Raw genomic sequence first — 27,000 nt, 5'->3', positions numbered from 1 at the left:
TGTCACTAAAATACTATTACCATGATAACTATCACGCAAAACTCGAAACATTGTGACGCATTAATACCTATCACTTAATCAGTAATAATACAAGTTACACAAAATAAACCCTCGTAACAAGACGGACTGTCGACTCACTTGGCATGAAATGCATGCGCTGGCTACTGGCTCAAAGTCTGGATGTTGGTTGAGTTACCGACATTCTCGTACGATGTTTAAATGCTTATTCTGCAACACATAGACATTGATAAGCAAAGTCGGTGCATTCAATGTATTTGCATCATGAAGGTTTATCAGTGTGCTACATAAGTTTGATTGTATACACCGGAAGACTGCTAATTCCCCAAGCGATCTCCTTGTGGCCATGTTGGGATGCTCGTAACGCACGTTACCAGTATCACCTCGGGTACAATAACACTGGAAAGCTGGAAATTATAGCCTCGGAGCTGAAGAATGTATTGCCATTTCTTTCAAATTTGATGTCTACGGTTAACACAATGGGTTTGCGGGTAGGGTAATAAGGGGTGGGATACCCTGGTAGAGGAAACTGGACCAGTCCTAACCCTATTCCCCATGCCACTGATGGTAATGTTCCCGTTCTGCATGTGTCGTAGCTGGTGACAGGGCGTTGGTAAATCCTACAGCAGTTAAGGCTGCTCTTCATTTTCTGGGGAGACGGAAGCTCAGGCGTTGCACTCGCTTGCACTACGTACCTACGTACATGCATGCATGCATGCATTTCCAAGACATTTGTTATTGTAGACATTTTTTGCCGTGAAACGTTATATAATTATTATATAATTACTTCTGATGACGGGGCGGTGGGGTAGCCTAGTGGTTAAAGCGTTCGCTCGTCACGCCGAAGACCAGGGTTCGATTCCCCACATGGGTACAACGTGTGAGGCCCATTTTCTGGTGTCTCCCGCCGTGATATCGCTGGAATATTGCTAAAAGCGGCGTAAAACCAAACTCACTCACTTCTGATGACAACTGTGAAGAAAGTACATGTGTTGGAAACACAGTCATCAACGTGTTTGTTTTAACGGTGAGATGTGACCTGATAACGCTGTGTTAAGGTAATTATAATACTGCTTGATAAACTTAAGGATGTAAACACATTTCATGACAGATAATCATTTTCACAATCGCACTTATGATGATCGTGTTTTTTTTCTTTGAGAAAATACAGCAAAGTTTAAAGTAAACGATCACACTAAGTAATGGTATTCAGGTAGAAACAATAATTGTATATCACATTTTAGGTGTTTTGTCAGACCTGGCGAAGTCGGACCGAACAACACAGGCCAAATACTTCCTATGGAGTTTAATATTTTTAAAGAGAAAGATCGGTAAACAAGACGAAATTACACTCATCATTATCATCATCATCATCATCATGGCCGGTGGGATAGCCTAATGGTTAAAGCGTTCGCTCGTCACGCCGAAGACCAGGGTTCGATTCCCCGCATGGGTACAATGTGTGAAGCCCATTTTCTGGCGTCCCCCGCCGTGATATTGCTGGAATATTGCCAAAAGCGGCGTAAAACTCACTCACTCAAGAAGGTAAGAGAAGTGAGGATTACTAATAAATGTGCTAAGGAGGTTCAGGTAGGAGTGTGGCGTAAAACTAAACTCACTCACTCACTATAATAGCTCAGGATTATCTGTAAATGTGTTACTGAGGTTCAGATAGGTATGAGAAGTAAGAATTACCTGTAAATGTGTTACTGAGGTTCAGGTAGGTATGAGAAGTAAGGATTACCTGTAAATGTGTTACTAAGATTCAGGTAGGTATGCGAAGTACGGATTACCTGTAAATGTGTTATTTGGGTTCAGATAAGTATGAGAAGTAAGGATTACCTGTAAATGTGTTACTGAGGTTTAGGCAGGTGTGGGGGCAGTGGGGTAGCCTAGTGGTTAAAGCGTTCGCTCGTCACGCCGAAGACCCGGGTTCGATTCCCCACATGGGTATAATGTGTGAGGCCCATTTTCTGGTGTTCCCCGCCGTGATATTGCTGGAATAGTGCTAAAAGCGGCGTAAAACTAAACTCACTCACTCACCATCATCATCATCATCATCATGAAACAAGCTGTTTGCTACCAGTATATTCCCGTTGTTCAGAGCTGTGAAACGCGTTTCGCTGCTTTAGTCGCGCCCATGTGGTATCCAACCTGCTATTGTTTTTCTCACACTCTACTTTTAGAAAATACGAACGGTACAGATGGACCTATGTACTTGAGTCACGAGTTCAGGGCACCACGTGAGTTGAGGAGGTGAGAGATGTAAGCGATATAACGGCATACAGAACAAAGCAACACAAATGATACGATAAGTGTGTCCACTTTCAGAGAAGTTATAGTAAACAATAATAAATATTATAATCCAAACTACGAATGAAATGTGACAAAATTAGATAAGTGAAATAATTTATTAATTATTTTTGCAATATAATGAGAGAACTTGCAAACGCTGATCTACACGTCAGAAAATGGCGATTTCAATGTTCAGTGAAATCTGAACACAATTATTTTGGTAAAACAAAACAAAATGCTGCTAAAGTAGACTTAGTAACTTATCTGATATGTTAATCTCACATTCAAATAAGGATTTTCTTAGAATGCGTGACCTATTTATGTATACTGAACTACTATTTAGCTTTACAGTTCAAGACTGTGTTGAAGGCCATTGTGTACTCAGTGCAGCGTCGGACCTTAGCGATGACTAAAACCTATCACGATTTATATGTACATCCCGGCAAAGAGTTTAATATAGTATATCGCGCACGCGCGTACGAGTTATACCATCAGCAGGAAGAAAGTCTCATTGGTGGTCTAATAAACATAATAACAACCCCATGGCGGAAGCAATGTGTGTGAGGTTTAAATGTTTAGGAAATACCTAGACAAATTGGAGTGTTCCTACTGTCTCTGGGATTACAACCTGAACAGTGCCTGCCCCACGGCAGAATGAATTACGGAAAGCGTATAGCGTTGATTCCTATTACCAGCAAATGCAGCAGTGTAAAGAGCATGAAAGCGAGCTCTTCCATTAGCTCCACCATGAACACCGACAGGTAGGTTTCACGCTCGATCAGTGTACACGGCTTAACTCACACTACGCTCTCTGTTCGCATTTCGTGAATTACAGTATGACACAGCACTATTATTGTTGGTAACATGATGGCGAGAGACTGCTGGATATTGCAAACCTCAAGACGCGAGTTTTGCCCCTTGCTTAGCGCTGCTGTCACCAAACATGCCTGTTGCTGAATTATCGATATTTAGTAGAGAGATCAACCAGATAGATGAAACAACATTCAGAAAACTCCAGTCATTAAAACTGACATTTGCCTGATGATTCGGAATGAATATTATACGTTTTATGCCCTAACATATTCATGTATTCATAGAGACACGTTTTGTAACATGCACGGCATATTCCGTGACATTGTATCACATGTGTGATAGTCCGATTCATAGCTGTGTGGTATTGTGGAGCAGAGTATCCCGATACAGTGCTGTATATTACGATTGTTACTGTGAATATATTCATATCGACCATAAATCAGTTATACCCCATCTTGTGGCATATACCTGGGCTACTTTTTGTGCTTGGTTTGAGTTACCCATGTCCTTGGTTCCCAGCTGAGTACTCACTACAATGAGAGAGGGCAAGTCAATCAGGATAGAAGTATCTGTTCAAGGCAAATCACTTGTAGATGTCCTGTGTATGTTGTTGTGATGGGTAGTTGAATTCTAACATCATGAATTAGATCAGTTGATGACACATTGACATATACAGAAGGGTACCTATCAACAAATTCTCAAACATGAGTCAAAGACAGGTTCATGCAGATATCTTTGATCACCAGTACTGTTTTGTCCAGACTCAGTTTTTACGGTCTGCTTCCATGTGGCTGAAACACTGCTGAGTGAGACGTTAACCAACCAACCAACAATCGCCTGATTACAAGTCGATTCTGGGTGATATTGTGTTTTATGGAATATGACAGTTCTCAGTGTGCTTGAGTGTGTGTGTGTGCTCATTTCTGTATAGCCAGCAGGAATTTGTCTTGTACACAGCATAGAAATGTCCTGATTCAGAAACTCCTTGTTTGTGTCAAGGAACCAGTTGAAAGGAAACAGCTCTGTTAATAGTCCTATGTGATCTCCAGATGCCAAATGGGGTAGCCTAGTGGTTAAAGTGTTCACTCATCATGAAGGAGACCCTGTTTCGGTTCCCCACATTGGCACAATGTGTGAAGCCCATTTTCTGTTGTCCCCCACCGTGATATGCTGGAATATTGCTAAAAGCGTAAAACTAACCTCACTCACTCACTCACTCCAGATGTCAAATGGCATCAGCAGCTAGGGCTGTGATGGGTCCAAATTTTGTACATGGGTACCCCATTCTGTATTACACTACTTTTCTGGATACCTGTTATCTTAAGTCCTGATATCAAATTTGAAAGAAATGGAAAAGAAATGGAGACTACAATTTTGGGTTTTCAGTATCTGTAATGATGTATTATGTTCAAAAGAGGTGATTGTAAATTATGTCTAAATCTTTATAGACAATACAACCTTTAAATCATGAAAGAATAACATATTACATTATTTAGTCTATTTGTCACATGACCATAACAGATCAGGGTATTGAGATGGGTACCCGGGTCTTGCCCATTATTCACCTGTCCTGGGTATTCAGGTTACCTGTCCTGGGTATACAGGTTACCTGTCCTGGGTATACAGGTTACCTGTCCCATCCCTTTCAGCAACAGAATTTAGGGCAAGCTTGGGAGGGCGTAGTTGACAGTGAGAGGGATCCCTTTGAATTCTGATGTTAGATTGGATTATGCTTACCTAAACTTGTCCCAAGATAATCAAGATTTATGGATGTCAACTTCTTTATTGTGAATAGCACAACATTCAGGTGATGATGTATTAGCAAGCATACATTCCGAAATGTCGTGTTATTGACTGTAAAGAAGTTGACATGCGTAAATCTTGATTTTCTTACGCATTCCACTTCTAAATGCCTTCAATTTCAAAGATTTAAAATCTTTCACCATATAAACTTGTGGATTCACAGTTATGTATACAAATGTACTTAGGTATAGAGTAAATACATATATGTACGTATATGTACGTTGGCTTTTTGCAGCCATGAAGTTGTTTTCAGGTAAATTTGTATAATGCAGTATGACAGCTTCCTTCTTGTCATTGATGTATTTTTGTATAAGGGACTGTTAATATATATGACAAGAGGGGTAGCAGTTTGGGAAGTGGGTGTGGGTGGTATTTACTGGTAAGGGTGGGTGATGATGATTTTTATGCAGATGCATGTGCAAAACAATGCCTCACCCTCCAGGTTCCCAAAACTTTTAAGAATAATATTTCATATTTTGTGGTACAAAACAAAATTTTGGAAATGCATGTCAGAATATCTGTTTTTCAATCTGCGTATTGCAATATGTATTGTTTTCATGTCTGAACTGGTAACTACTGGTAAACTGGTTATATTGAGCAGCCCTAGCGCTTGGTACATAAGAAAGAACGTGATCAATTTAACAAAATCATTTGAGAGACCAGGCAAGTAATAATATCCAGAATTGCTTTGGATATCACCATGGTTGTGTGTATGCTAAATACTGGGTTGTCACAACGACACAGGACATACCCCACAATAAATTGTGCCAAAATATTACTTTTGTTTAATTATTCAGTAAAACCTGTAGGTAAATAAGCTGATAATTTCTGATAAAATAACACTTTTATCCAATCACTGCACCAAATTTGAATTGGATATTTCTTAACTGAATAGGCAGTACCCCACTCAGAGTTTTCGCCATATGTGTGTTTTATTTATTGGAGGACTAGGCGCGTGAAGTCCGGAGTAGAATAGGTCTGCAGCAACTCATGCTTGCCTCAAAAGGTGACTATACTTGTCGGAAGAAGCGATTAACAGGATTTGGGGGGTCAGACTTGCTGACTTGGTTGACACATGTCATCGGTTCCCAGCTGCGCAGATTGATGTTCATACTGTTGATCACTGGATTGTCTGGTCTGGATTTGATTATTTAAAGACTACTGCCATATAGCTAGAATATTGCTGAGTGCGGCATGAAACAAAACTCCCTCAATATTAGATCACTGCTTTGTCACATGGCCTTGGTGTTACAGTAATATTCCTCCTGCAGATACATGACAGAAATTGAATAATCTGCCTTGGGCTCTTTGAAAATCTAATGTTTTATGTTTCGTTTTTTATCTTAAGTTCTGAAGTGTTTGTGCAAGATGAGATGGGTCAAGTGGCACAGATTTTAAAGCTGTTTGTATCTTGCTTGTATGTCTGTATCTGAGCAGTAAACTTGGACAAAGTACTGTGACTGTGTGTCCCAGTCCACCCAGCTGTTAATGGGTGCCTTGTTAGGATGAGAAAGCCACAATAAACTTTGTGCCTCTAGTAGCTGCAAGAGTTGTATACTCCTCAGGGAGTTGAGATTTTTATACAATTTGCTGTCGAGATTGACATCCATTGATCAGGGGTCAGAAAGTACTAGCGCCTTGAGCATGCACTAGTGCGCGGATGTGTGCATTATATAGATATCCTATGTGTAGCAGCCATTGACATAATGGTTTAGGAGTAGTTAGATAGCTAACACATGTTTACACACAGCACTCTGCTTTTCTTCTGAATGTGTTCCTCATGGCCTTGGGCTGTTAGATAGCTCACACATGTTTATACAGTGCAGTCCACATGGCCTTGAATTGTTAGATGTCTCACACATGTTTACACACAGCACTCTGCTTCTCATCTGAATGTGTTCCTCATGGCCTTGGGCTGTTAGATAGCTCACACGTTTATATTCAGCACTCTGGCTCTCATCTGAATGTGTTTCACATGTCTTTAAGTTGGTAGATAACTCACACATGTTTACACAGTGCAGTCCACATGGCCTTGAATTGTTAGATGTCTCACACATGTTTACACACTGCAGTCTGGCTCTCATCTGAATGTGTTCCTCATGGCCTTGAGTTGTTAGAAAGCTCACATATTTTTACACACTGCAGTCTGGCTCTCATCTGAATGTGTTCCACATGGCCTTGAATTGTTAGATATCTCACACATGTTTACACACTGTAGTCTGGCTCTCATCTGAATGTGTTCCACATGGCCTTGAATTGTTAGATATCTCACACATGTTTACACACTGTAGTCTGGCTCTCATCTGAATGTGTTCCACATGGCCTTGAGTTGGTAGATACTTCACACATCTGTACACACTGCAATCTGGCTCTCATCTGAATGTGTTCCACATGTCCTTGAGTTGTTAGATTGCTCACACATGTTTACACACAGCACTCTGCTTCTCATCTGAATGTGTTCCTCGTGGCTTTGGGCTGTTAGATATCTCACACATTTATACACAGCAATCTGACTCTCATCTCAATGTGTTCCACGTGTCCTTGAGTTGGTAGATAGCTCACATACTTTTATACCTAGCACTTTGGCTCTCATCTGAATGTGTTCCACTTGAGTTGTTGGTCAGCCTACACTTGTTTACACACTGTAGTCTAACCCTCACCTGAATGCGTTACTTATGGCCTTGCGTCATTAGATAGCTCACACACATTTACACACTGTAGTCTGGCTCTCATCTGAATGTGTTCCACATGGCCTAGAGTGTTTTGATAGCTGACACACATTTACACACTGTAGTCTGGCTCTCATCTGAATGTGTTCCACATGGCCTTGAGTGTTTAGATAGCTGACACACATTTACACACTGTAGTCTGGCTCTCATCTGAATGTGTTCCACATGGCCTTGAGTGTTTAGATAGCTGACACACATTTACACACTGTAGTCTGGCTCTCATCTGAATGTGTTCCACATGGCCTTGAGTGTTTTGATAGATGACACACATTTACACACTGTAGTCTGGCTGTCATCTGAATGTGTTCCACATGGCCTTGAGTGTTCTGATAGCTGACACACATTTACACACTGTAGACTGGCTCTCATCTGAATGTGTTCCACATGGCCTTGAGTGTTTAGATAGCTGACACACATTTACACACTGTAGTCTGGCTCTCATCTGAATGTGTTCCACATGGCCTTGAGTGTTTAGATAGCTGACACACATTTACACACTGTAGTCTGGCTCTCATCTGAATGTGTTCCACATGGCCTTGAGTGTTTAGATAGCTGACACACATTTACACACTGTAGTCTGGCTCTCATCTGAATGTGTTCCACATGGCCTTGAGTGTTTAGATAGCTGACACACATTTACACACTGTAGTCTGGCTCTCATCTGAATGTGTTCCACATGGCCTTGAGTGTTTAGATAGCTGACACACATTTACACACTGTAGTCTGGCTCTCATCTGAATGTGTTCCACATGGCCTTGAGTGTTTAGATAGCTGACACACATTTACACACTGTAGTCTGGCTCTCATCTGAATGTGTTCCACATGGCCTTGAGTGTTTAGATAGCTGACACACATTTACACACTGTAGTCTGGCTCTCATCTGAATGTGTTCCACATGGCCTTGAGTGTTTAGATAGCTGACACACATTTACACACTGTAGTCTGGCTCTCATCTGAATGTGTTCCACATGGCCTTGAGTGTTTAGATAGCTGACACACATTTACACACTGTAGTCTGGCTGTCATCTGAATGTGTTCCACATGACCTTGAGTGTTTAGATAGCTGACACACATTTACACACTGTAGTCTGGCTCTCATCTGAATGTGTTCCTCATGGCCTTGAGTTGTTAGAAAGCTCACATATTTTTACACACTGCAGTCTGGCTCTCATCTGAATGTGTTCCACATGGCCTTGAATTGTTAGATATCTCACACATGTTTACACACTGTAGTCTGGCTCTCATCTGAATGTGTTCCACATGGCCTTGAATTGTTAGATATCTCACACATGTTTACACACTGTAGTCTGGCTCTCATCTGAATGTGTTCCACATGGCCTTGAGTTGGTAGATACTTCACACATCTGTACACACTGCAATCTGGCTCTCATCTGAATGTGTTCCACATGTCCTTGAGTTGTTAGATTGCTCACACATGTTTACACACAGCACTCTGCTTCTCATCTGAATGTGTTCCTCGTGGCTTTGGGCTGTTAGATATCTCACACATTTATACACAGCAATCTGACTCTCATCTCAATGTGTTCCACGTGTCCTTGAGTTGGTAGATAGCTCACATACTTTTATACCTAGCACTTTGGCTCTCATCTGAATGTGTTCCACTTGAGTTGTTGGTCAGCCTACACTTGTTTACACACTGTAGTCTAACCCTCACCTGAATGCGTTACTTATGGCCTTGCGTCATTAGATAGCTCACACACATTTACACACTGTAGTCTGGCTCTCATCTGAATGTGTTCCACATGGCCTAGAGTGTTTTGATAGCTGACACACATTTACACACTGTAGTCTGGCTCTCATCTGAATGTGTTCCACATGGCCTTGAGTGTTTAGATAGCTGACACACATTTACACACTGTAGTCTGGCTCTCATCTGAATGTGTTCCACATGGCCTTGAGTGTTTAGATAGCTGACACACATTTACACACTGTAGTCTGGCTCTCATCTGAATGTGTTCCACATGGCCTTGAGTGTTTAGATAGCTGACACACATTTACACACTGTAGTCTGGCTCTCATCTGAATGTGTTCCACATGGCCTTGAGTGTTTTGATAGATGACACACATTTACACACTGTAGTCTGGCTGTCATCTGAATGTGTTCCACATGGCCTTGAGTGTTTTGATAGCTGACACACATTTACACACTGTAGACTGGCTCTCATCTGAATGTGTTCCACATGGCCTTGAGTGTTTAGATAGCTGACACACATTTACACACTGTAGTCTGGCTCTCATCTGAATGTGTTCCACATGGCCTTGAGTGTTTTGATAGCTGACACACATTTACACACTGTAGTCTGGCTCTAATCTGAATGTGTTCCACATGGCCTTGAGTGTTTAGATAGCTGACACACATTTACACACTGTAGTCTGGCTCTCATCTGAATGTGTTCCACATGGCCTTGAGTGTTTAGATAGCTGACACACATTTACACACTGTAGTCTGGCTCTCATCTGAATGTGTTCCACATGGCCTTGAGTGTTTAGATAGCTGACACACATTTACACACTGTAGTCTGGCTCTCATCTGAATGTGTTCCACATGGCCTTGAGTGTTTAGATAGCTGACACACATTTACACACTGTAGTCTGGCTCTCATCTGAATGTGTTCCACATGACCTTGAGTGTTTTGATAGCTGACACACATTTACACACTGTAGTCTGGCTCTCATCTGAATGTGTTCCACATGACCTTGAGTGTTTAGATAGCTGACACACATTTACACACTAGTCAACAAAAAATGTACTCAGAGTTCATTCCGCTCATGATTTTATCATCAAACGACAACGCTTTAAATGTTCACAGAAACATAATTAACTTTAACAATAACTTTCTCATGACTGTTCAACATTTCTACAAATGGCTTGTTAAACACACCAAACCGTAACTCTCTATTTATGTTTTTTTATGATAGTGCTGCTTGGATTTGATGAAATAAGTACACACACATTTTTGAAATGATAGTCGCTATTGATGACAACACATACTTGATTTATATTTTTTATTATATGTCATAATGGTGTGGGGTTGGTGATATGCTTGTTCACCAATCCCTATTCATTTTTATGAGTAAAAATATGTTTAAACCATATCTTAAACCCAATGATGTTGTCATACTGTCCAAAAGAATCTGATTGTGTCGTATTTCCAGACATCAGGTAACTGTTCATTTTTGTTTCCAGCAAAAGATATTTTTAGCACTGATGTCATGCAGAAACAGAATTTGAGCAGACAGCGAGAAAGGCCTTGCAATAACACGACAAGTATATGCATCAATATACAATAACACAAGTATATGCATCAATATACAATGATACGACAAGTATATGCATCAATATACAATGATACGACAAGTATATGCATCAATATACAATGATACAAGTATATGCATCAATATACAATAACACGACAAGTATATGCATCAACATACAATAACATGACAAGTACATGCATCAATATACAATAACACCACAAGTCTATGCATCAATATACAATGATACAAGTATATGCATCAATATACAATAACACGACAGGTATATGCATCAACATACAATAACACGACAAGTACATGCATCAATATACAATAACACCACAAGTATATGCATCAATATACAATAACACCACAAGTATATGCATCAGTAAGATGAACATGTTAATGCTTGTTGAGAAATACAAACAAATGTTTCTGTGCTAAGATTTATTTGAAGGGAGACATAAATCATGTAAGCAGTTAGATCACTTGTTATGATTTAAAGTCGAGAAAGGTTGTGCCCCTCAAGCAACACCTCTCTCTTTAGAGCATTTTTGTACATGTTGCATTTCATTTTTAAAATGATCAATCAGCCCATGGGCAAAGGTATTGTGTATTTAGCAAGTGATAGATGAAAATGTCCTCAGTGGTGCCGAATGGTTGTGCTTTACAGCAATAAGTCACGATTGGTATGTGCCAATTTTTCAACAATAAAAGGTAACAGAACAGTTCATTCACATAGAGATGATACAACTTTAAGGATGATTAACTCCTTTATTTTAACAATGACGATGTTTCGGTATGGGCTCTTATACCATTTTCAAGCATATTTGGGAGTGACTAGTTACATTGGTTTTTATATGCAAAATGAGATAATGTGCCAACAAAAACAAAGGTGAGAAAACAATGCATCAAAGAAAATTACATGTTGAGTTACAATGACATGATGATGATCTTAGGAAAACAAAATGAGATGGGAGGGATTGTCATGACATTTAGTGAATGTAAGTTAATATGGCAGAAGCTGAGGTGGTGGTGTGTGTATGTTGTTGGTGGGGGTGTTTGTTCATTTGTGGGAAACCAATGGTGAGGAATGCGAGTTAGGCAGATTGATGAAAAGGCAGAGAAGGCCCAGATTACATACACATGTTACCTGCTGTTAGTAGAATTTTCATGCATTAGATTGAAATCACAGTTTTGCGTGCTTTTCTGTGTTGTTTTTTAATTTTGTTTGCCACTGATGTATATTGCGAAAGTTTCATTCTATTCTGGATGTATGAGCCGGGCTCAATCTGATGCTTTGGTACGTGCACAGTTGCAACCTATTATTAGTTCCAAGTACAGTCAAGTCTCGTTAATATGACCTCCGTTTATCGGATGTAACAAATGGAATAAACGTAACTTAGACTCCCTTATTTAGTCTGACATGCTATTAAAGGCGACTCAGCTTGTCGTAAGAGGCGACTAACGGGATCGGGTGGTCAGGCTAGCTGACTTGGTTGACACATGTCATCGGTTCCCAAGTACGCAGATCGATGCTCATGTTGTTGATCACTGGATTGTCTGGTCCAGACTCGATTATTTACAGACCGCCGCCATATAGCTGGAATATTGCTGAGTGCGGCGTAAAACTAAAACTCACTCACTCACTCCTTGTTAATCCAACATTGGACGATGTCAGATTAACGAGACTTGACTGTAATCATGAGTCAAACTTTCACAAGGTGCAAGTCAGTTTTTGAGTAATAAATCAGACAAGATAGACAGCTCTTGTTGACAGGGATCAGCTGTGTTTCTGTGTTGCTATGGTTTCATCAATGAAATATACAACTCCGTGAATTACAGCTTCTTGTTTATTGCGGTAAGCAACTTTTTGATGTAGATTCTTACATCGTTATCAAGCTAAAATATTAGGTTGTATCAGGGGACGGCCCTTTGCTGAGAGGTTGATTTGTTTTTTGATGATAGTCTTGCTGCTAATGTTGATGACTGTCCAAAAAATCCAACATAATTAAAACACAGTTACCACTTATTAATTGCATATAAAATGCATTGCTGATTAAGAAAAAACAAATAAACAAAATTATTATTATAAGAGTATAATCGCAAATCAAAAGTGCAATACCGGTACATGTATTTTCGAAATAAAACAGCCATGAAACCGAATCTGGTGGGTGTGCACTTAAGTGCAACGAATTCTATTCATTTGCCACTGGTTCATTTGCCAATACGCTTAGTCAGCTCTTTGTTTATGCCTTATAAGCCCGATAGGCGTTAATTTAAAATTGCATGTGGACAATGATTGAAGTTGTGCATTGCATATTGTCATTAGCAGACAAGCAGGCATGTCAAAAAACCCATCTTTGAGTTTTCTCTGTGACAGTGTGCTTATCACAATCAACATGGTTTTTTTTAATGTAAGTAGTGGGTTATTTTCTTGTTTGTGTACACAACCAAGATTAGGCTACTGCTCACGACCTTGTTTGAATTTCGATTTTGCAGGTGTTTTTTTCATCGTGTTTTTTTTCAACTTAATCATGTTAATAGGTTGAATTAGCATATTTGATGATTTGTTTCAGTAAGTGCATAAGAAAAGCATTAAAATCTGCAAAATTGTGTTTTACTTTGCATGTGACCATTAAGTTCTTGATGCACGGTTCCTATGTGACACTGGGGTGAGATTTAATAGAGTTTGATCTTTTATTATCCTGGAGTTGATGCAGCTTCTTTAGATGGATGGTTTTGGTTTTAGAGTCCAATTTGTTGTTGGCTTGGTTCTGGGGACAGTGAATTTTTATGAGCATCATCCTATGCTGGTATATATATATACATACAGTGAATTACAATTATACCCAACTCAAAGACCCCACTGATTTTAGTTCTTTGCAACCATAATTGATTATATGCATTTAACTAAACACTGAAAAACAGCCCAGTTCATGATGTATGTATGCTCTTTACGAGCTTGTGCGTGCAATGATCCATCTCTCTACATCCAGATGTGTGTGTTTTGTGATACACTGCTATTTCTCAATATGTAAATGTAATATATCATAATCAGTACTGTATTTTTATTTTGTGGATAATGGAAATGGTGTTTTGTCATCAATTATGTCTTCCTTTCAGAGTTTTTTAAGTTGAGGTTTTCCAGGAAGAATTTAGAGTGCATTACCAGGTGTTTGAAAAGACTGTCAAAGTTGAAGCTTGTGGCTTTTGTCTTGCAGTCTGACATTGCTTGTACTTGAATACATTGGCAGGATTTTACACCTGAGTGTAACAAGAGACTATACGTCAAGGAAATGTTGATGCGTTTATTAGGCTTATATGGGCATACTTTACATACATATGTTTTTGTTTGATCAATGTGAAGAACATTTAACATTGTCATTCCTAGTTGACGTATTCATGAAGAATATTTTACCATTGCTGCTGATACTGATGACTTTGTCCTCATCTTTTGTCAGTGATTGGCTAGTGTGGTCGCCTTCAGTGCATTTGTACAACATTTGGATTCTTCCAACATGTACAGAGGAGGTGGATATTGTATAGAGATGTTTCTGAAGAGGGATCCGTGAAGGTCCCAGGGTAGAATAGGCCTTCAGCAACCCATGTTTGCCATGTTAAAGGCGACGATGCTTGTTGTAGGAGGTGACTAACGGGATTGGGTGGTCAGACTAGCTGACTTGGTTGACACATGTCATCGGTTCCCTATTGCGCAGATCGATGCTCATGTTGTTGATCACTGGATTGTCTGGTCCAGACTCGAGTATTAACAGACGGCCGCCATATAGCTGGAATATTGCTGAGTGCGGCAGAAAACTCAACTCTCTCACTCACTCACTGTCTAAGGGATTCCCCCATCAAGTTATACCTGTCCAACACAACCTGTCATTGTGTTGGTGGTGGTCTGTAAATACTCTATTCTGAACCAGACAAACTAGTGATCAACAGCATGAGCATGAATTTGCGCAATTGTGAATCCAAGATGTGTCCTTGGAATGGATGGGTGACCGTGACCATAACCATGACGTGACTGTGTTCACAACGAAGCACATGTGATACGTGTGGTCTCACCTTAGGCAGGTGAGTTCATTCAAAATTGCTTCTGTTCAACCAGAAGAAAGTAGGCACGTGGTTGGATAAATTCGTATGACTATAACCCTTTTGGCACCTAACAGGCAGCTTGGGTTATCCAGGATAATAGTAATCAGATTGTAATTAAGCACTCTGAGCAATCATTTGGTGTTTAGAGACTGTGTTCTTTAGAAGACAACTTATTATGATTGTGAAAAATGCAAATGAATAGTGCAAGAGGCAAGCATCAGTGAGTTTGAATGGAGGGGGTTGTACATACTACCTGCCTAATGGTTGAAGTGTCTGGGTTTGATTCCCCTCATGTGTACTATGTGTGAAGCCCATTCTGGTGTCCCCCAACCATGATATTGCTGAAATATTGGCAAAAGGGCATAAAACTAAAAAACACCTACTGCTATTGTATATGGCGAATGTGGAAGATATCCTCTCTATATAAACACATTGTGTAAAACTATGAAATATTGGGTAAAGGTTATTCATATGCATGAAGATAGAATCCCCTTGAAAGTGTACAAATTGCAAGTGTATTACGATAACTGTGGCTACAAGACATATGCTTCTTATATAAGAGAAATACTTTTTGCACATGGGTTTGGTTACGTCTAGATGTCCCAGACAGTTGGTGACGCAGCTTTATTTTTAAGTAGATTCAAGACTGTTGCAATCAATATATTTTTTCAGTCATGGAACGGTACATTGAATAACAGTTCACGATACCATATGTACCGTGAGTTTAAAAGTCTGTTAACTCCAGAAAAATATTTACCATGTATATTGGACAAAAAGTTTCGAAATATTTTGACCAAATTCCGATGTGGATTATTAAGGCTAAAGTATAATGAAGGTAGATGGATGAATGTCGAGGTTGCTGAACGTAGTTGCCCTCTGTGTAATCTAGGTGTAGAAGACGAGTACCATTTCATCTTTATATGTACTGAATATAACGCACTAAGATTAAAATACTTGCCATGTATATATCAGAAACAACCAAACTACTATAAATTTAAGTCTCTGTTATCAACGAACAATGAAACAATCTTAAGAAATTTATGTAAACATATCTATCATGCTTATAAAAGCAGGACAATCAAACTCCAATAATTTTTCTTCAAACCACAGGTTCGTACATTTTAACCATATATTTACATTTGTGTGTATATATGTTTATATCACAATGTTATATTTATAGTGACAAGAATCTGTTAATACAATCCACATGTACCATTAATATGTATACCCTGTAATAATTAACTTATATTTGTAACAATTGCGTGTATATTGTATATGGGCCTGTGGCCTACGTACGGAATAAAAAATACTTGACTTGACTTGACTTACTTTCTATGATATCTGGAACTGTGATTGGATCATAAACAGAGTTCAAAATGATACAGAACAATGTGCAAAACCTTTGAAAATAGTCAAAAATAAGTCAGAAAATTTTTGAAAAGTTTTTAGGGCAATTGAAAATACTCTAAATTATTTTAGGACAAGTGAAAATATTGCAGACATATACTAAATAAGTTGGGTTGAAGACATTTGAGTAATATACCAATATTTGTGTATACTGTGTGCTGTCAGTTGACAATACTGTGAGTGTACCTTGCAATACCTTGCAAGTGAATCAGTCAGCAGTGAAATGTGCATGTTAGTCCAGCTTTATTGGTGACTGGTAATTAAAAGTGTTTGCTATACATCTGGACTTACTTCTGCATTGTATCAACTTCATTTCGTTCCTTCATTCTATGTTACTAATCAGATATTGTAATCTTAAAAATTCAAGAGGAATAGTGGCATTATGTGGACCTGAGAGTGTGGAAAGTAGTATTGCTTGTTCATGTAAATACAATATCTGTGCTGTAATGTTGATGGGATTTGAGGATTCATCATATCCACTTTGATGTGCTGGCAGTCTTGCTGGTCTAGTCTTGCTCATTCTCATCTTCCTGTTTAATTGTAGATGGCCCCAAGTCTATGTACACTGAATGTTTTACAAACGTCTGTAGCCAAACCCCACAAAAAGAGTTTCCCATTGCCTTGAGTGTGGGTAAGGGGATTGTTTCCCTGGGGGTTGTCTGAAGGAGCCAACATTGTAGGGGGAGAGAACTGCTGCCAATGTTTTATTGACCTGTGTAACCCACTGTGTACCTGCAGCCGAATTTCCATCTTTCTTACTAAATTCTGGTAGAGAAATGCCAAAGGGAGGTAAGTGAAAAGTTCTTCAACAAAATCTGTCTACTGTCAAAGGTTTTAGCTAAGAGAGAGGGGTCCCAGTCATACCATTGGAGGAAGTGCAAGTTTGCTGGTGTATTTGTTAAAGGCAGCCTGTCAACATCTTGTCACTCTCTGTCGGGTTATCCTAGTTCGTTGCTGCCAAAAACAGGTCACTAGGCGTTCAGAGAGGGCATTTCAGTTACAATTTGAATTGCGGAAGTAAAATAGAAGTCCCTTGTAAGAGAGTTCAGTTGAGTTAAGTACCATCATGGTGAAAGGACATATACTCCCAGCTGACATGCCTTCCTATCATGATGAATTCTATCCATGGTAAGTTCATGTTTCATAGTTAGTAGTGGATCATGAAAACAAGTAGTAATTATGTTGAATTTAATTAATTTTTTCAATTATCAATACTTTTTTTGTAATCAGAGTTAGCAATGAGGAGAGTTCTATGGATATGTGGCTTCCTTAATGATGATATGAGTGATGGCTCAGTGCAGCTACTTGCATGATAGTGATGTAAGTAGATTCATCAAAGCGTCTCTCATATTTACAGTGAAGAAGCTGTATATCCATAGAGGTCCCCTCGTCACCAACATCAAAGAAGTTATCAAAGTTAGCATCTGTATAAGATCATCATTACACTAAAATTACAGCTATGATTCTTGTCACTTGAGGAAATAAAGTGAAAGCTTGTGGCATGTTTATTGGAGTTCCGTGTGTGGAAGAAGGCCTAGCTTCCTCCCTCCAGTGTTGGCTATGTTAGACCTTGTGCTGAAATGCAAATGTATGTGTGTCTCCATATGTGAAGCTCAGTGGGATGAGTAGTTATTTCTGCAGGTCAAATAGATGTGGGGTAGGGCTGGGATGGATCCACATTTTCTACCTGGGTACCTCCCCGCTATTACCCTACCCTGCTTGGATTCCAGTAATGTTAAATCCTAAACTCAAATTTGAAGGAAATGACATTGTATTCTTGAACTTGGAGGCTAAACGTTTGAGTTTTTTCATATCTTAACCTTGTATTACATTCAACAGAAGTAACTGTAAATTATGTCTAAATCTGCAAGGCACTGCAACCTTTAAATCATGAAAGAATAACATATTACATAGTCTAATCAGTTAGTCACATGACCATAACAGATCAGGGTATTGAGATGGGTACCCGGGTCTTGCCCATTATTCACCTGTCCTGGGTATACAGGTTACCTGTCCTGGGTATACAGGTTACCTGTCCTGGGGATTCAGGTCTAATTCATTACCTGCCTCTCTGGGATATCTGGTATGTCCATTCCAGCCCTAATTTAGAGGAAATCTGTACTTCTCACGCCTACTTGAACCTCAGTAACACATTTACAGGTAATCATTACTTCTCATACCTACCTGAATCTCAGTAACACATTTACAGGTAATCGTTACTTCTCATACCTGCCTGAATCTCAGTAACACATTTACAGGTAATTGTTACTTCTCATACCTACCTGAATCTCAGTAACACATTTACAGGTAATCGTTACTTCTCATACCTACCTGAACCTCAGTAACACATTTACAGGTAATCCTTACTTCTCATACCTGCCTGTATCTCAGTAACACATTTACAGGTAATCCTTACTTTTCATACCTACCTGAATCTCAGTAACACATTTACAGGTAATCCTTACTTCTCATACCTATCTGAACCTCAGTAACACATTTACAGGTAATTCTTACTTCTCATACCTATCTAAACCTCAGTAACACTTCTATAGGTAATCCTTACTTCTCATACCTGCCTGAATCTCAGTAACACATTTACAGGTAATCCTTACTTCTCATACCTATCTGAACCTCAGTAACATTTACAGGTAATCCTTACTTTTCATACCTATTCGAACCTCAGTAACACATTTACAGATAATCCTGAGTTATTATAGTGAGTGAGTGAGTGAGTTTAGTTTTATGCCACACTCAGCAATATTCCAGCTATATGGTGGCGGTCTGTAAAATAATCGAGTCTGGACCAGACAGTCCAGTGATCAACAACATGAGCATCGATCTGTGCAATTGGGAACCGATGACGTGTCAACCAAGTCGGCAAGCCTGACCACCTGATCCCGTTAGTCGCCTCTTACGACAAGCATCGTCGCCTTTTATGGCAAACATGGGTTGCTGAAGGCCTATTCTACCCTGGGACCTTCACGGGTCCTGAGTTATTATATCTATCATAACCTCAGTTACAAATTGATGGGTAATACTCAACTCTTGTACTTATCTTTCCTCGGTTACAGGTTTATAGGTAATCCTCAACTCTTGCACCTGTCATATCCTTGATTACATAACTCTCATATGTATCAGAACTTTCTTTAAATGGTAATATGGTTTCTTTTTTGTTCACAGTTCTAATTTGAACTGATTTCACAACCATTGTGGAAGTGAAGAGTAATCAAGGGACCAACGTATCTGTACTGTGTAGGTGGATATGGTCAGTAGAGTTGTTTAGTCCTGGTTATACCTTGCTGCAATAACTAGAAACAGTTGTTCAATACTTTTGGAAACTGCAGGAAGTGGACACTTTTCCATGAATCAATGTCCATGACTTTGTCCTTATAAACCGCCTAGTTGCCACCTCTGTGACTTCCCCATTATTTATGTGAGTACAGGAATTTGCTTGTAACAACATTGATCTAAACTCAGTCTCATGTTGAATATTTGACTGCCCTTCCATGATCTAGAGGGCAACCGAGGAGCTTGTCTTCACTGAGTAAATTGTCAGCACTGTTTTCCTGTTTGCTGTGTATATGCTGGCCCTTGCGATCAAATGTTGTTGGCAGTCTGTGTAAAGGGGGAAATTCACAAACCTTGCATTCAGTAAAAAATATGAGGAAGGAACTGAAGAATTTGTAGTTATTGGCTAATTTGATTGTGGTTACAGGTGTTGCATTTGTTTTAAATTAAAAAGATAGGAACTCAATTATTTGCATCATGCTGCATTCATGAATGATATAGGAATCTCTGAAAGACGGGGATTGGATCATTATGAGGATATAGGACTGATCATGTTCATACTCAGGGTCCAGATTATGTGCAGTTTATCTGCGCGCTGACACAGCATACAGATTTGTTTCGTACAATAACATGCACCCAATGTCAAAGTGTGTGTTACATGTTAAACATATTGCACATTTTACGTGATCTTGTGTTCAGCACTAGGAGTGCAGATGCTAGTTTGTTTGGACATAACATATCTGTTGGTAGATTGAAGACTTACACTGTACTGGACCCTGTGTATTCAGTGTATGGAATAAGCCCAAACCCTAGCCTGACTGAAGTTACCAGCTGAAAAATGATTTAACCAGACCAGATCTGATGAAGTTTCCCAGATAAATGGAACATCTAAACCTTTTACCAGACCATCTGTGTGGCTAACCGTAAATGAGACTGTTTGTAAAAAATCTAGCCCTACACTGGTGTCCAGATAGCCTTAATTCATACACTGGTGTATTGTGTGACGCCAACTGTCCTCACAGCTGCACCTCCTTCACCAACATCATATTCTGTGCATGTATGTCATTCCTGTACGTTTTGTTTCCTTTCAGTGAGAGTATCATGGGCTTTGACGATTTTGAGGATGATGTGAAAGATAATGTTAAAAGGTAGGTTTGTCCCGACCCTACAGCTGCCATAGTGGTATTGCTTGTTAGTCTGTGTTCATTGTGCTTGTGCGTGGCTTCAAGGGACAAACTAGTGCTGGTATTGGCATACAGCCTGCAATATGATGCATCATGATGCTGGAAATATTAGTCATGGTATGTTGTCAAAGTATTGCATATTTCAGCTGTAATTCAGTTCAAATATCCATAAAAGGAGGGGCGATATGATACGTTTCATGATACTGGGGCTTCTACAAACCAGATATTACTGTCCACCAATTTCACTGATGCAAGGTGTTATGGGCAGTGCTTCATACTTTTGGCTTTTAAATTTATGTGCATTTTTGTGTTCAGTGTATTTTAAAACATAACTTGTACACTGTTTCTTTATAATTTCAAGTAAAGATAAGTGATACTTAATAACAGCAAGAGTTTAAGAGTTTTAAAATATTTCATCAAATCGCCATCATTTTTCAGTGCTCATTCTGAAACGAGATTATTAAGTTTTTATATGAACGTTGTGAATGTTAATAACATGCAAGAGCTATATCTGAGAAAGTTGTCAGCGCCAGAATGTCCTTACTTATGAAGGGAAAATAAGTAAGCATGTATTTGAATAATCAAACAGGAATAAGTCAATTATCTTTACGGATATTGTGATGCAGCAATGTTCAAAGTTAAACATCCAGCTGTTGTGGCATATTTGAAGGATCATATCGGGATATACAACAATGCAAAACTTTTATTTTTTCACTGTATCGGTGGCCCATGAATCGATGCATCGATGTGTATCAATGAATCGTCACAACACTAGGTGATTGACCATTTAGTGATTGCTGCTTATGAGAGTTGCTCCAGGGGTGTGGCAGAAAAGAGTTATATGAGGAGTGCTTGAGGGGTGGTATGAGGTGTGGCAGAGGAGTGTTGTACGAGGAGTGCTTGAGGGGTGGTATGAGGTGTGGCAGAAAAGTGTTGTACGAGGAGTGCCTGAGGGGTGGTACGAGGTGTGGCAGAAGAGCGTTGTATGAGGAGTGCCTGAGGGGTGGTACGAATTGTGGCAGAAGAGTGTTGTACGAGGAGTGCCTGAGGGGTGGTATGAGATGTGGCAGAAGAGTGTTGTACGAGGAGTGCCTGAGGGGTGGTATGAGATGTGGCAGAAGAGTGTTGTACGAGGAGTGCCTGAGGGGTGGTATGAGATGTGGCAGAAGAGTGTTGTACGAGGAGTGCCTGAGGGGTGGTATGAGGTGTGGCAGAAGAGTGTTGTACGAGGAGTGCTTGAGGGGTGGTACGAGGTGTGGCAGAAGAGTGTTGTACGAGGAGTGCTTGAGGAGTGGTATGAGGTGTGGCAGAAGAGTGTTGTACGAGGAGTGCCTAAGGGGTGGTATGAGGTGTGGCAGAAGTGTAGCAGTAGAAGTGTAGTTGAACTACAAATCAGCCCTCATCATCCCTGTCACACTGTTGTTTGACTAAAGTCATGATCAAGAAAGTATATGCCAATCACCATGCTATATCTCTGGAGATGCTAGACATGATTTACATCTAGAAAGTCCAGTGTCTGTGTGACTATACTGCTTTGTATAAACATGCACATCTGCATGTGAATATTTGCCATGGCATGGTTTGTTGGTTTGTTTGTTTCATGTACTTGACCATTTTGTGCTTATCTTACTGCAAAGAAGTGAAACTGTGAGAAGTGCAGTTAGTGTTGAAGACGTGTCTCTGCTGTTATTGGTTATTGACATGTTGTCATGTGAATGATTGCCATCTTGAGACAGCTGGATTGACCAATCTGTATAGCTGAATTTATTCAGTATCAACATTTCAAACTCTGTAAGCTTCTTTATCTGTGCTGACAAATTCAAATCTTTGTTGTCAGTCATTTGTCAGTGAAATGTATGCAGATGGCAATAGGTTCCTTGGAATGAGTTTTAGCAACAGGTGGCAAAAGACATTTAGAATCTATTTCCAGATTAGTTCTGCTTGATTACTGTAGGGGTGGTGGGGTAGCCTAGTGGTTAAAGCATCGCTTGTCACCCTGGGTTCAATTTCCCACTTGTGTGAAGCCCATTTATGGTGTTCCCCGCCGTGATATTGCTGGAATATTGCTAAAAGCGGCATAAAACCGTTCACTCACTCACTCACTCACTCACTCACTGCCATGTTTTACACCTTTGCTGTTACAAAACTCTAAACTGATTTCTTTTCATGTGTAGTGAAAGTCGATATGTCAGTTTGTACATCTTCACATGATACAACTCTTTGTATGTGTGATTCACAGCTTTCCTTTTTGGCATATGTCAGTGTCCTTTTCTTCATGTGGGTAGCAGGGTAGCCTAGTGGTTAAATGTCTGCTCATAATGTTGAAGACCCTGGTTTGAATCCCCACATATGTACAAGATATGGAGCCCATTTCTTGTGTTCCCTGTTGTGATACTGCTGGAATATTGCTAAAGGCAGCAGAAAACCATATCATACTCAGTCTGTTATCAACCTATTCACTGTTTATTTATTAAATATCTCAGAAAACATTTATAATGCAAAGGTTAAGCATTGTGACAAGTCTTAGAATGGCCACAGATGTTATGACTGGAAAATGTCATTTGTAGACTAAATTTAGTCTCCTGTAAGTCAAGTTTCTTTATCAAACACAACTTAGTGGCTTCTACACATGTACCAGTAAACTAATGCTCTTGCCCTTTGGAATTTTGGAGAGAACATGTTACTAAAGATTTCTTGATTAAAGTTTACATGCATCAGTCGAGCCTTAAACATTAACTGGTTAAGAATTTTAAGTTTTCTTTCTTGTTTCCCCAAGAAAAATGTCACTCATGAACCATTTGTATTTCCCTGGTTATCAGTCATGAGGTCAGCCTTTGACTTTTGAACTGATACGTTTAGTGTATTTTCTGTTTTCTTTTGCATATTCTGTTGAAATAATAGAAACTATAATAATCAGCACCTCCAGTGTTTGAGTCATGCTAATAGTATACTGTTCAAAAAGTAGGAGAACTATTTTTAAGTTCTGATTGAAAAAAAGACAGGGAAATATACTAGAGTCAACCAATGTTGCTATGATAATAATAAATGCTTTGAGAGTGCTTCACCACTTGCACTGCCTTATTATCATAGGTGTTTGTACAGTAATCACTCTTGAAAGATCACTTGCATGTGTGAATTTTCATTTTCAAATAAATAAAAAAGAAAACCTGGCTAGAAACAAACACTAACAACAATGTGGTGCAAGATGATTGTCCGAGCTTTCGTTCTAGAGTGATTTAGTGACCTTGAAAGCTGTCAAGACTGACATCGCTTGCATGTGTTTGGAATTACTGCGTTGTGCACATGCATCCTAGGCGTTGTGTTAACGGGTGGTTATGAAGAGAAATGGTGGCACATCATAAGATAAGATGTTTAAGTGTTGCAGCTGCTCTCTAACTCAGAATACTAACTGACTGTAACATGAACACCTAGTCTTGATTATTACAAGTCATTTGGAAAACATATGTTGTTGCAGCAGACAGTGCTTCTTCTGCTTCTCAGTCATTCTAGATAGTTTCCAGGGTATGTGTTCTGAAAAATCTCTACATGTACCCTGGATGCATCTATGGCTTGGCCTGATAATTTTATTACCTCCCTTTGCTGGCTTCGCATTCTCACAGTAGCCTATCAGCTAAGCCACTGTTACAGCCAAGCCTGCCAGTGTCAACAAAGATAGCGGTTGTGAAGGCTTGTTTGCAGTGCCACACAGATTTTGGGAAATCATACAGACAAACTGACAGGACCAAAACTTTAAAAAAATGTATGGTAGGTCTGGACCCGTGAAGGTAGAATAGGCCTTCAGCAACCCATGCTTGCCATTAAAGGTGACAATGCTTGTTGTAAGAGGCTTATAACGGGATGGTCAGGCTCACTGACTTGGTTGACACACGTCATCAGTTCCCAATTGTGCAGATCGATGCTCGTGTTGTTGATCACTGGATTGTTTGGTCCAGACTCGATTATTTACGGGCCGCTGCCATATAGCTGGAGTATTGCTGAGTGTGGCATAAAACTAAACTCACTCATTCACTATGGGAGGTGTAGATTATTTCAACATACGCTATTTGCAATTGTGTAAATTTGGAATATAGTGTAATAGCTTAAAAGCAGTTTTCTTCTGTTTCTGACAGTACTTTAGTGTGGATCACATATAGGAAAGTTAATGGTTTCAAACTTGTGAAATGGTGCTGTTCAGGACTCTCACGAGTACTTGAGTACTCAGGGCCAAGTTGGGTAAAGCAGGACTAATCCTGTAGAATGGACTCAAGGACTCTCAGGGGAGATAACTCTAAACGTCTCACACATTCAAGATGGTTGGTCTTGAGAAAAAATCCAATGTCTAGATGCATTTTGATCTTCATTTAGTGGCCCCCAAACCCCTAAATGCTGTCTTTGTAGCATCTTCCTTATTTACACAGGTAACTTTAAGCCTTCTTAAAGACAGGGCTCGAGAAAAGACGAGTATTTGCATATTTCACTCAGTAAAAATTACATTTACTGAATTGAAATTTGGGAGTACAAAAAACGCATAAGAATCACTTGAAACTCGAAGGGTCTATAATACCTTGCATACTTTACCCAATTAACTATATTGGCTTGTGTATGCTAATTCGTCTAGGGGCCTGAACTCTACAACAGCATTAGCCTATGTTAAGCAGTGCCTATTTTCATATCCTGTTATAGCCGTAGCCAATATCCGAAGGTTACCATAGTAGTCATGTGACCTCAATGTTGAGTGTCTGAAGATGGCTGCCAACTATTTGGCAATGTACGAATTACTGAAAACTTAGGCCTACTGAGAAGCATTTATGATCAAGTACTTAAATGTGCTAATTAACCAGTAAGGATAGGAAACAATGTGTAAAAGTACTCAAATCTGTAAGACCGGTGAAGGTCCAAGGGTAGAATAGGCCTTCAGCAACCCATGCTTACCATAAAAGGTGACTTTGCTTGTCGTAAGAGGCGACTAACGGGGTCGGGTGGTCAGACTAGCTGACTTGGTTGACACATGTCATCGGTTCCAATTGCACAGATCGATGCTCATGTTGTTGATCACTGGATTGTCTGGTCCAGACTCGATTATTTACAGACCGTCGCCATATAGCTGGAATATTGCTAAGTGCAACGTAAAACTAAACTCACTCACTCACTCAGATCTTTAAACTAGCAGGAGTATACCAAATGCTAGTTACTCCTCAAAAAGTGAAATTACTCAGACATAAACAGACATGGGAATAAATACCCAATTGCTTGAAAAATTATCTGGAGCTCTGTTAAAGGGTTTCAGGGCTTTCTGTGAATCATTGAACCCAAATTACCAGGTCCCATGTACCGCGACAATGAACTACAGCTCATGAAGTCGTATAAAGACTGCAAGAACATAATATCAGTACTCAGAACTATACCCGCCATTGCCTTAACTACAGACATGTGGACAAGGGGTATCCACTCACGGCTAGATCACAGTCACTGCTCAATAGCTATCAAACAGGAATTTAAAGTCTTGCATCCTTGCAAAACAACGTGTAGAGCAGAGGCACACCGGAGACAGGTGTGAAGGTTCGTTCGCAGTGCGACTCAGATTTGGACTGAAGTCAAATTGACAGGTCTGAAACTTTATAAAAATATATGCAGGGACTCCTTCTACCTCTTTCAGAGTACCTCTGCATCAATTGTGGGATCAAACGGGATCAGGAGGTCAGACTTGCTGACTTGGTTGACACACATCAACCGTTTCCAATTGTGCAGATCTATGCTCATGCTGTTGATCACTAATTTGTCTGGTCTGGACTTGATTATTTACAGACCGCTGCCATATAGCTGGAATATTGCTGAGTGTGGCATAAACCTAATGTCACTCACTAATCTGTTAGATAATTAAAGGAACGAAAGTGAGCTGTGATTGGTAAAAAGTCAGCCAAGAGAGGGAGTATGATCATCAGCCATAGATGCATCCAGGGTATAGTGGAGATTATTGTAACATTATCGTTAACGATTATTATCGATGATGGTCTTCAGTATGGATTTCAAGAACTTTACTCCCAGTCCTACTTAAGCATAAAACAGATTCAAGCTTGAACAAT

At 39.6% G+C, this 27,000-nt stretch overlaps 1 protein-coding gene across 2 annotated transcripts in view; it reads left to right on the top strand.

Moving 5' to 3' along the window:
- Positions 1-2,841: 2,841 nt before the first annotated feature.
- Positions 2,842-27,000, top strand: part of LOC137274194 (neuronal PAS domain-containing protein 2-like) — a 62,118-nt gene continuing 37,959 nt past the window's right edge. The window contains exons 1-2 of one of the 2 annotated variants that reach the window (XM_067807247.1): positions 2,866-3,074; positions 20,825-20,881. In XM_067807247.1, the coding sequence (XP_067663348.1) occupies positions 2,968-3,074; positions 20,825-20,881 (164 nt within the window). In that variant the 5' untranslated portion in view covers positions 2,866-2,967. Of the gene's footprint in view, positions 3,075-20,824; positions 20,882-27,000 lie in introns of both variants that reach the window. The other variant, XM_067807248.1, reaches the window with a different exon arrangement.

The sequence above is a fragment of the Haliotis asinina genome, chromosome 2 (genome assembly GCF_037392515.1).
Source record: "Haliotis asinina isolate JCU_RB_2024 chromosome 2, JCU_Hal_asi_v2, whole genome shotgun sequence".
Lineage (NCBI taxonomy): Eukaryota > Metazoa > Mollusca > Gastropoda > Lepetellida > Haliotidae > Haliotis > Haliotis asinina.
This window is presented reverse-complemented; position numbering and strand designations above follow the sequence as displayed.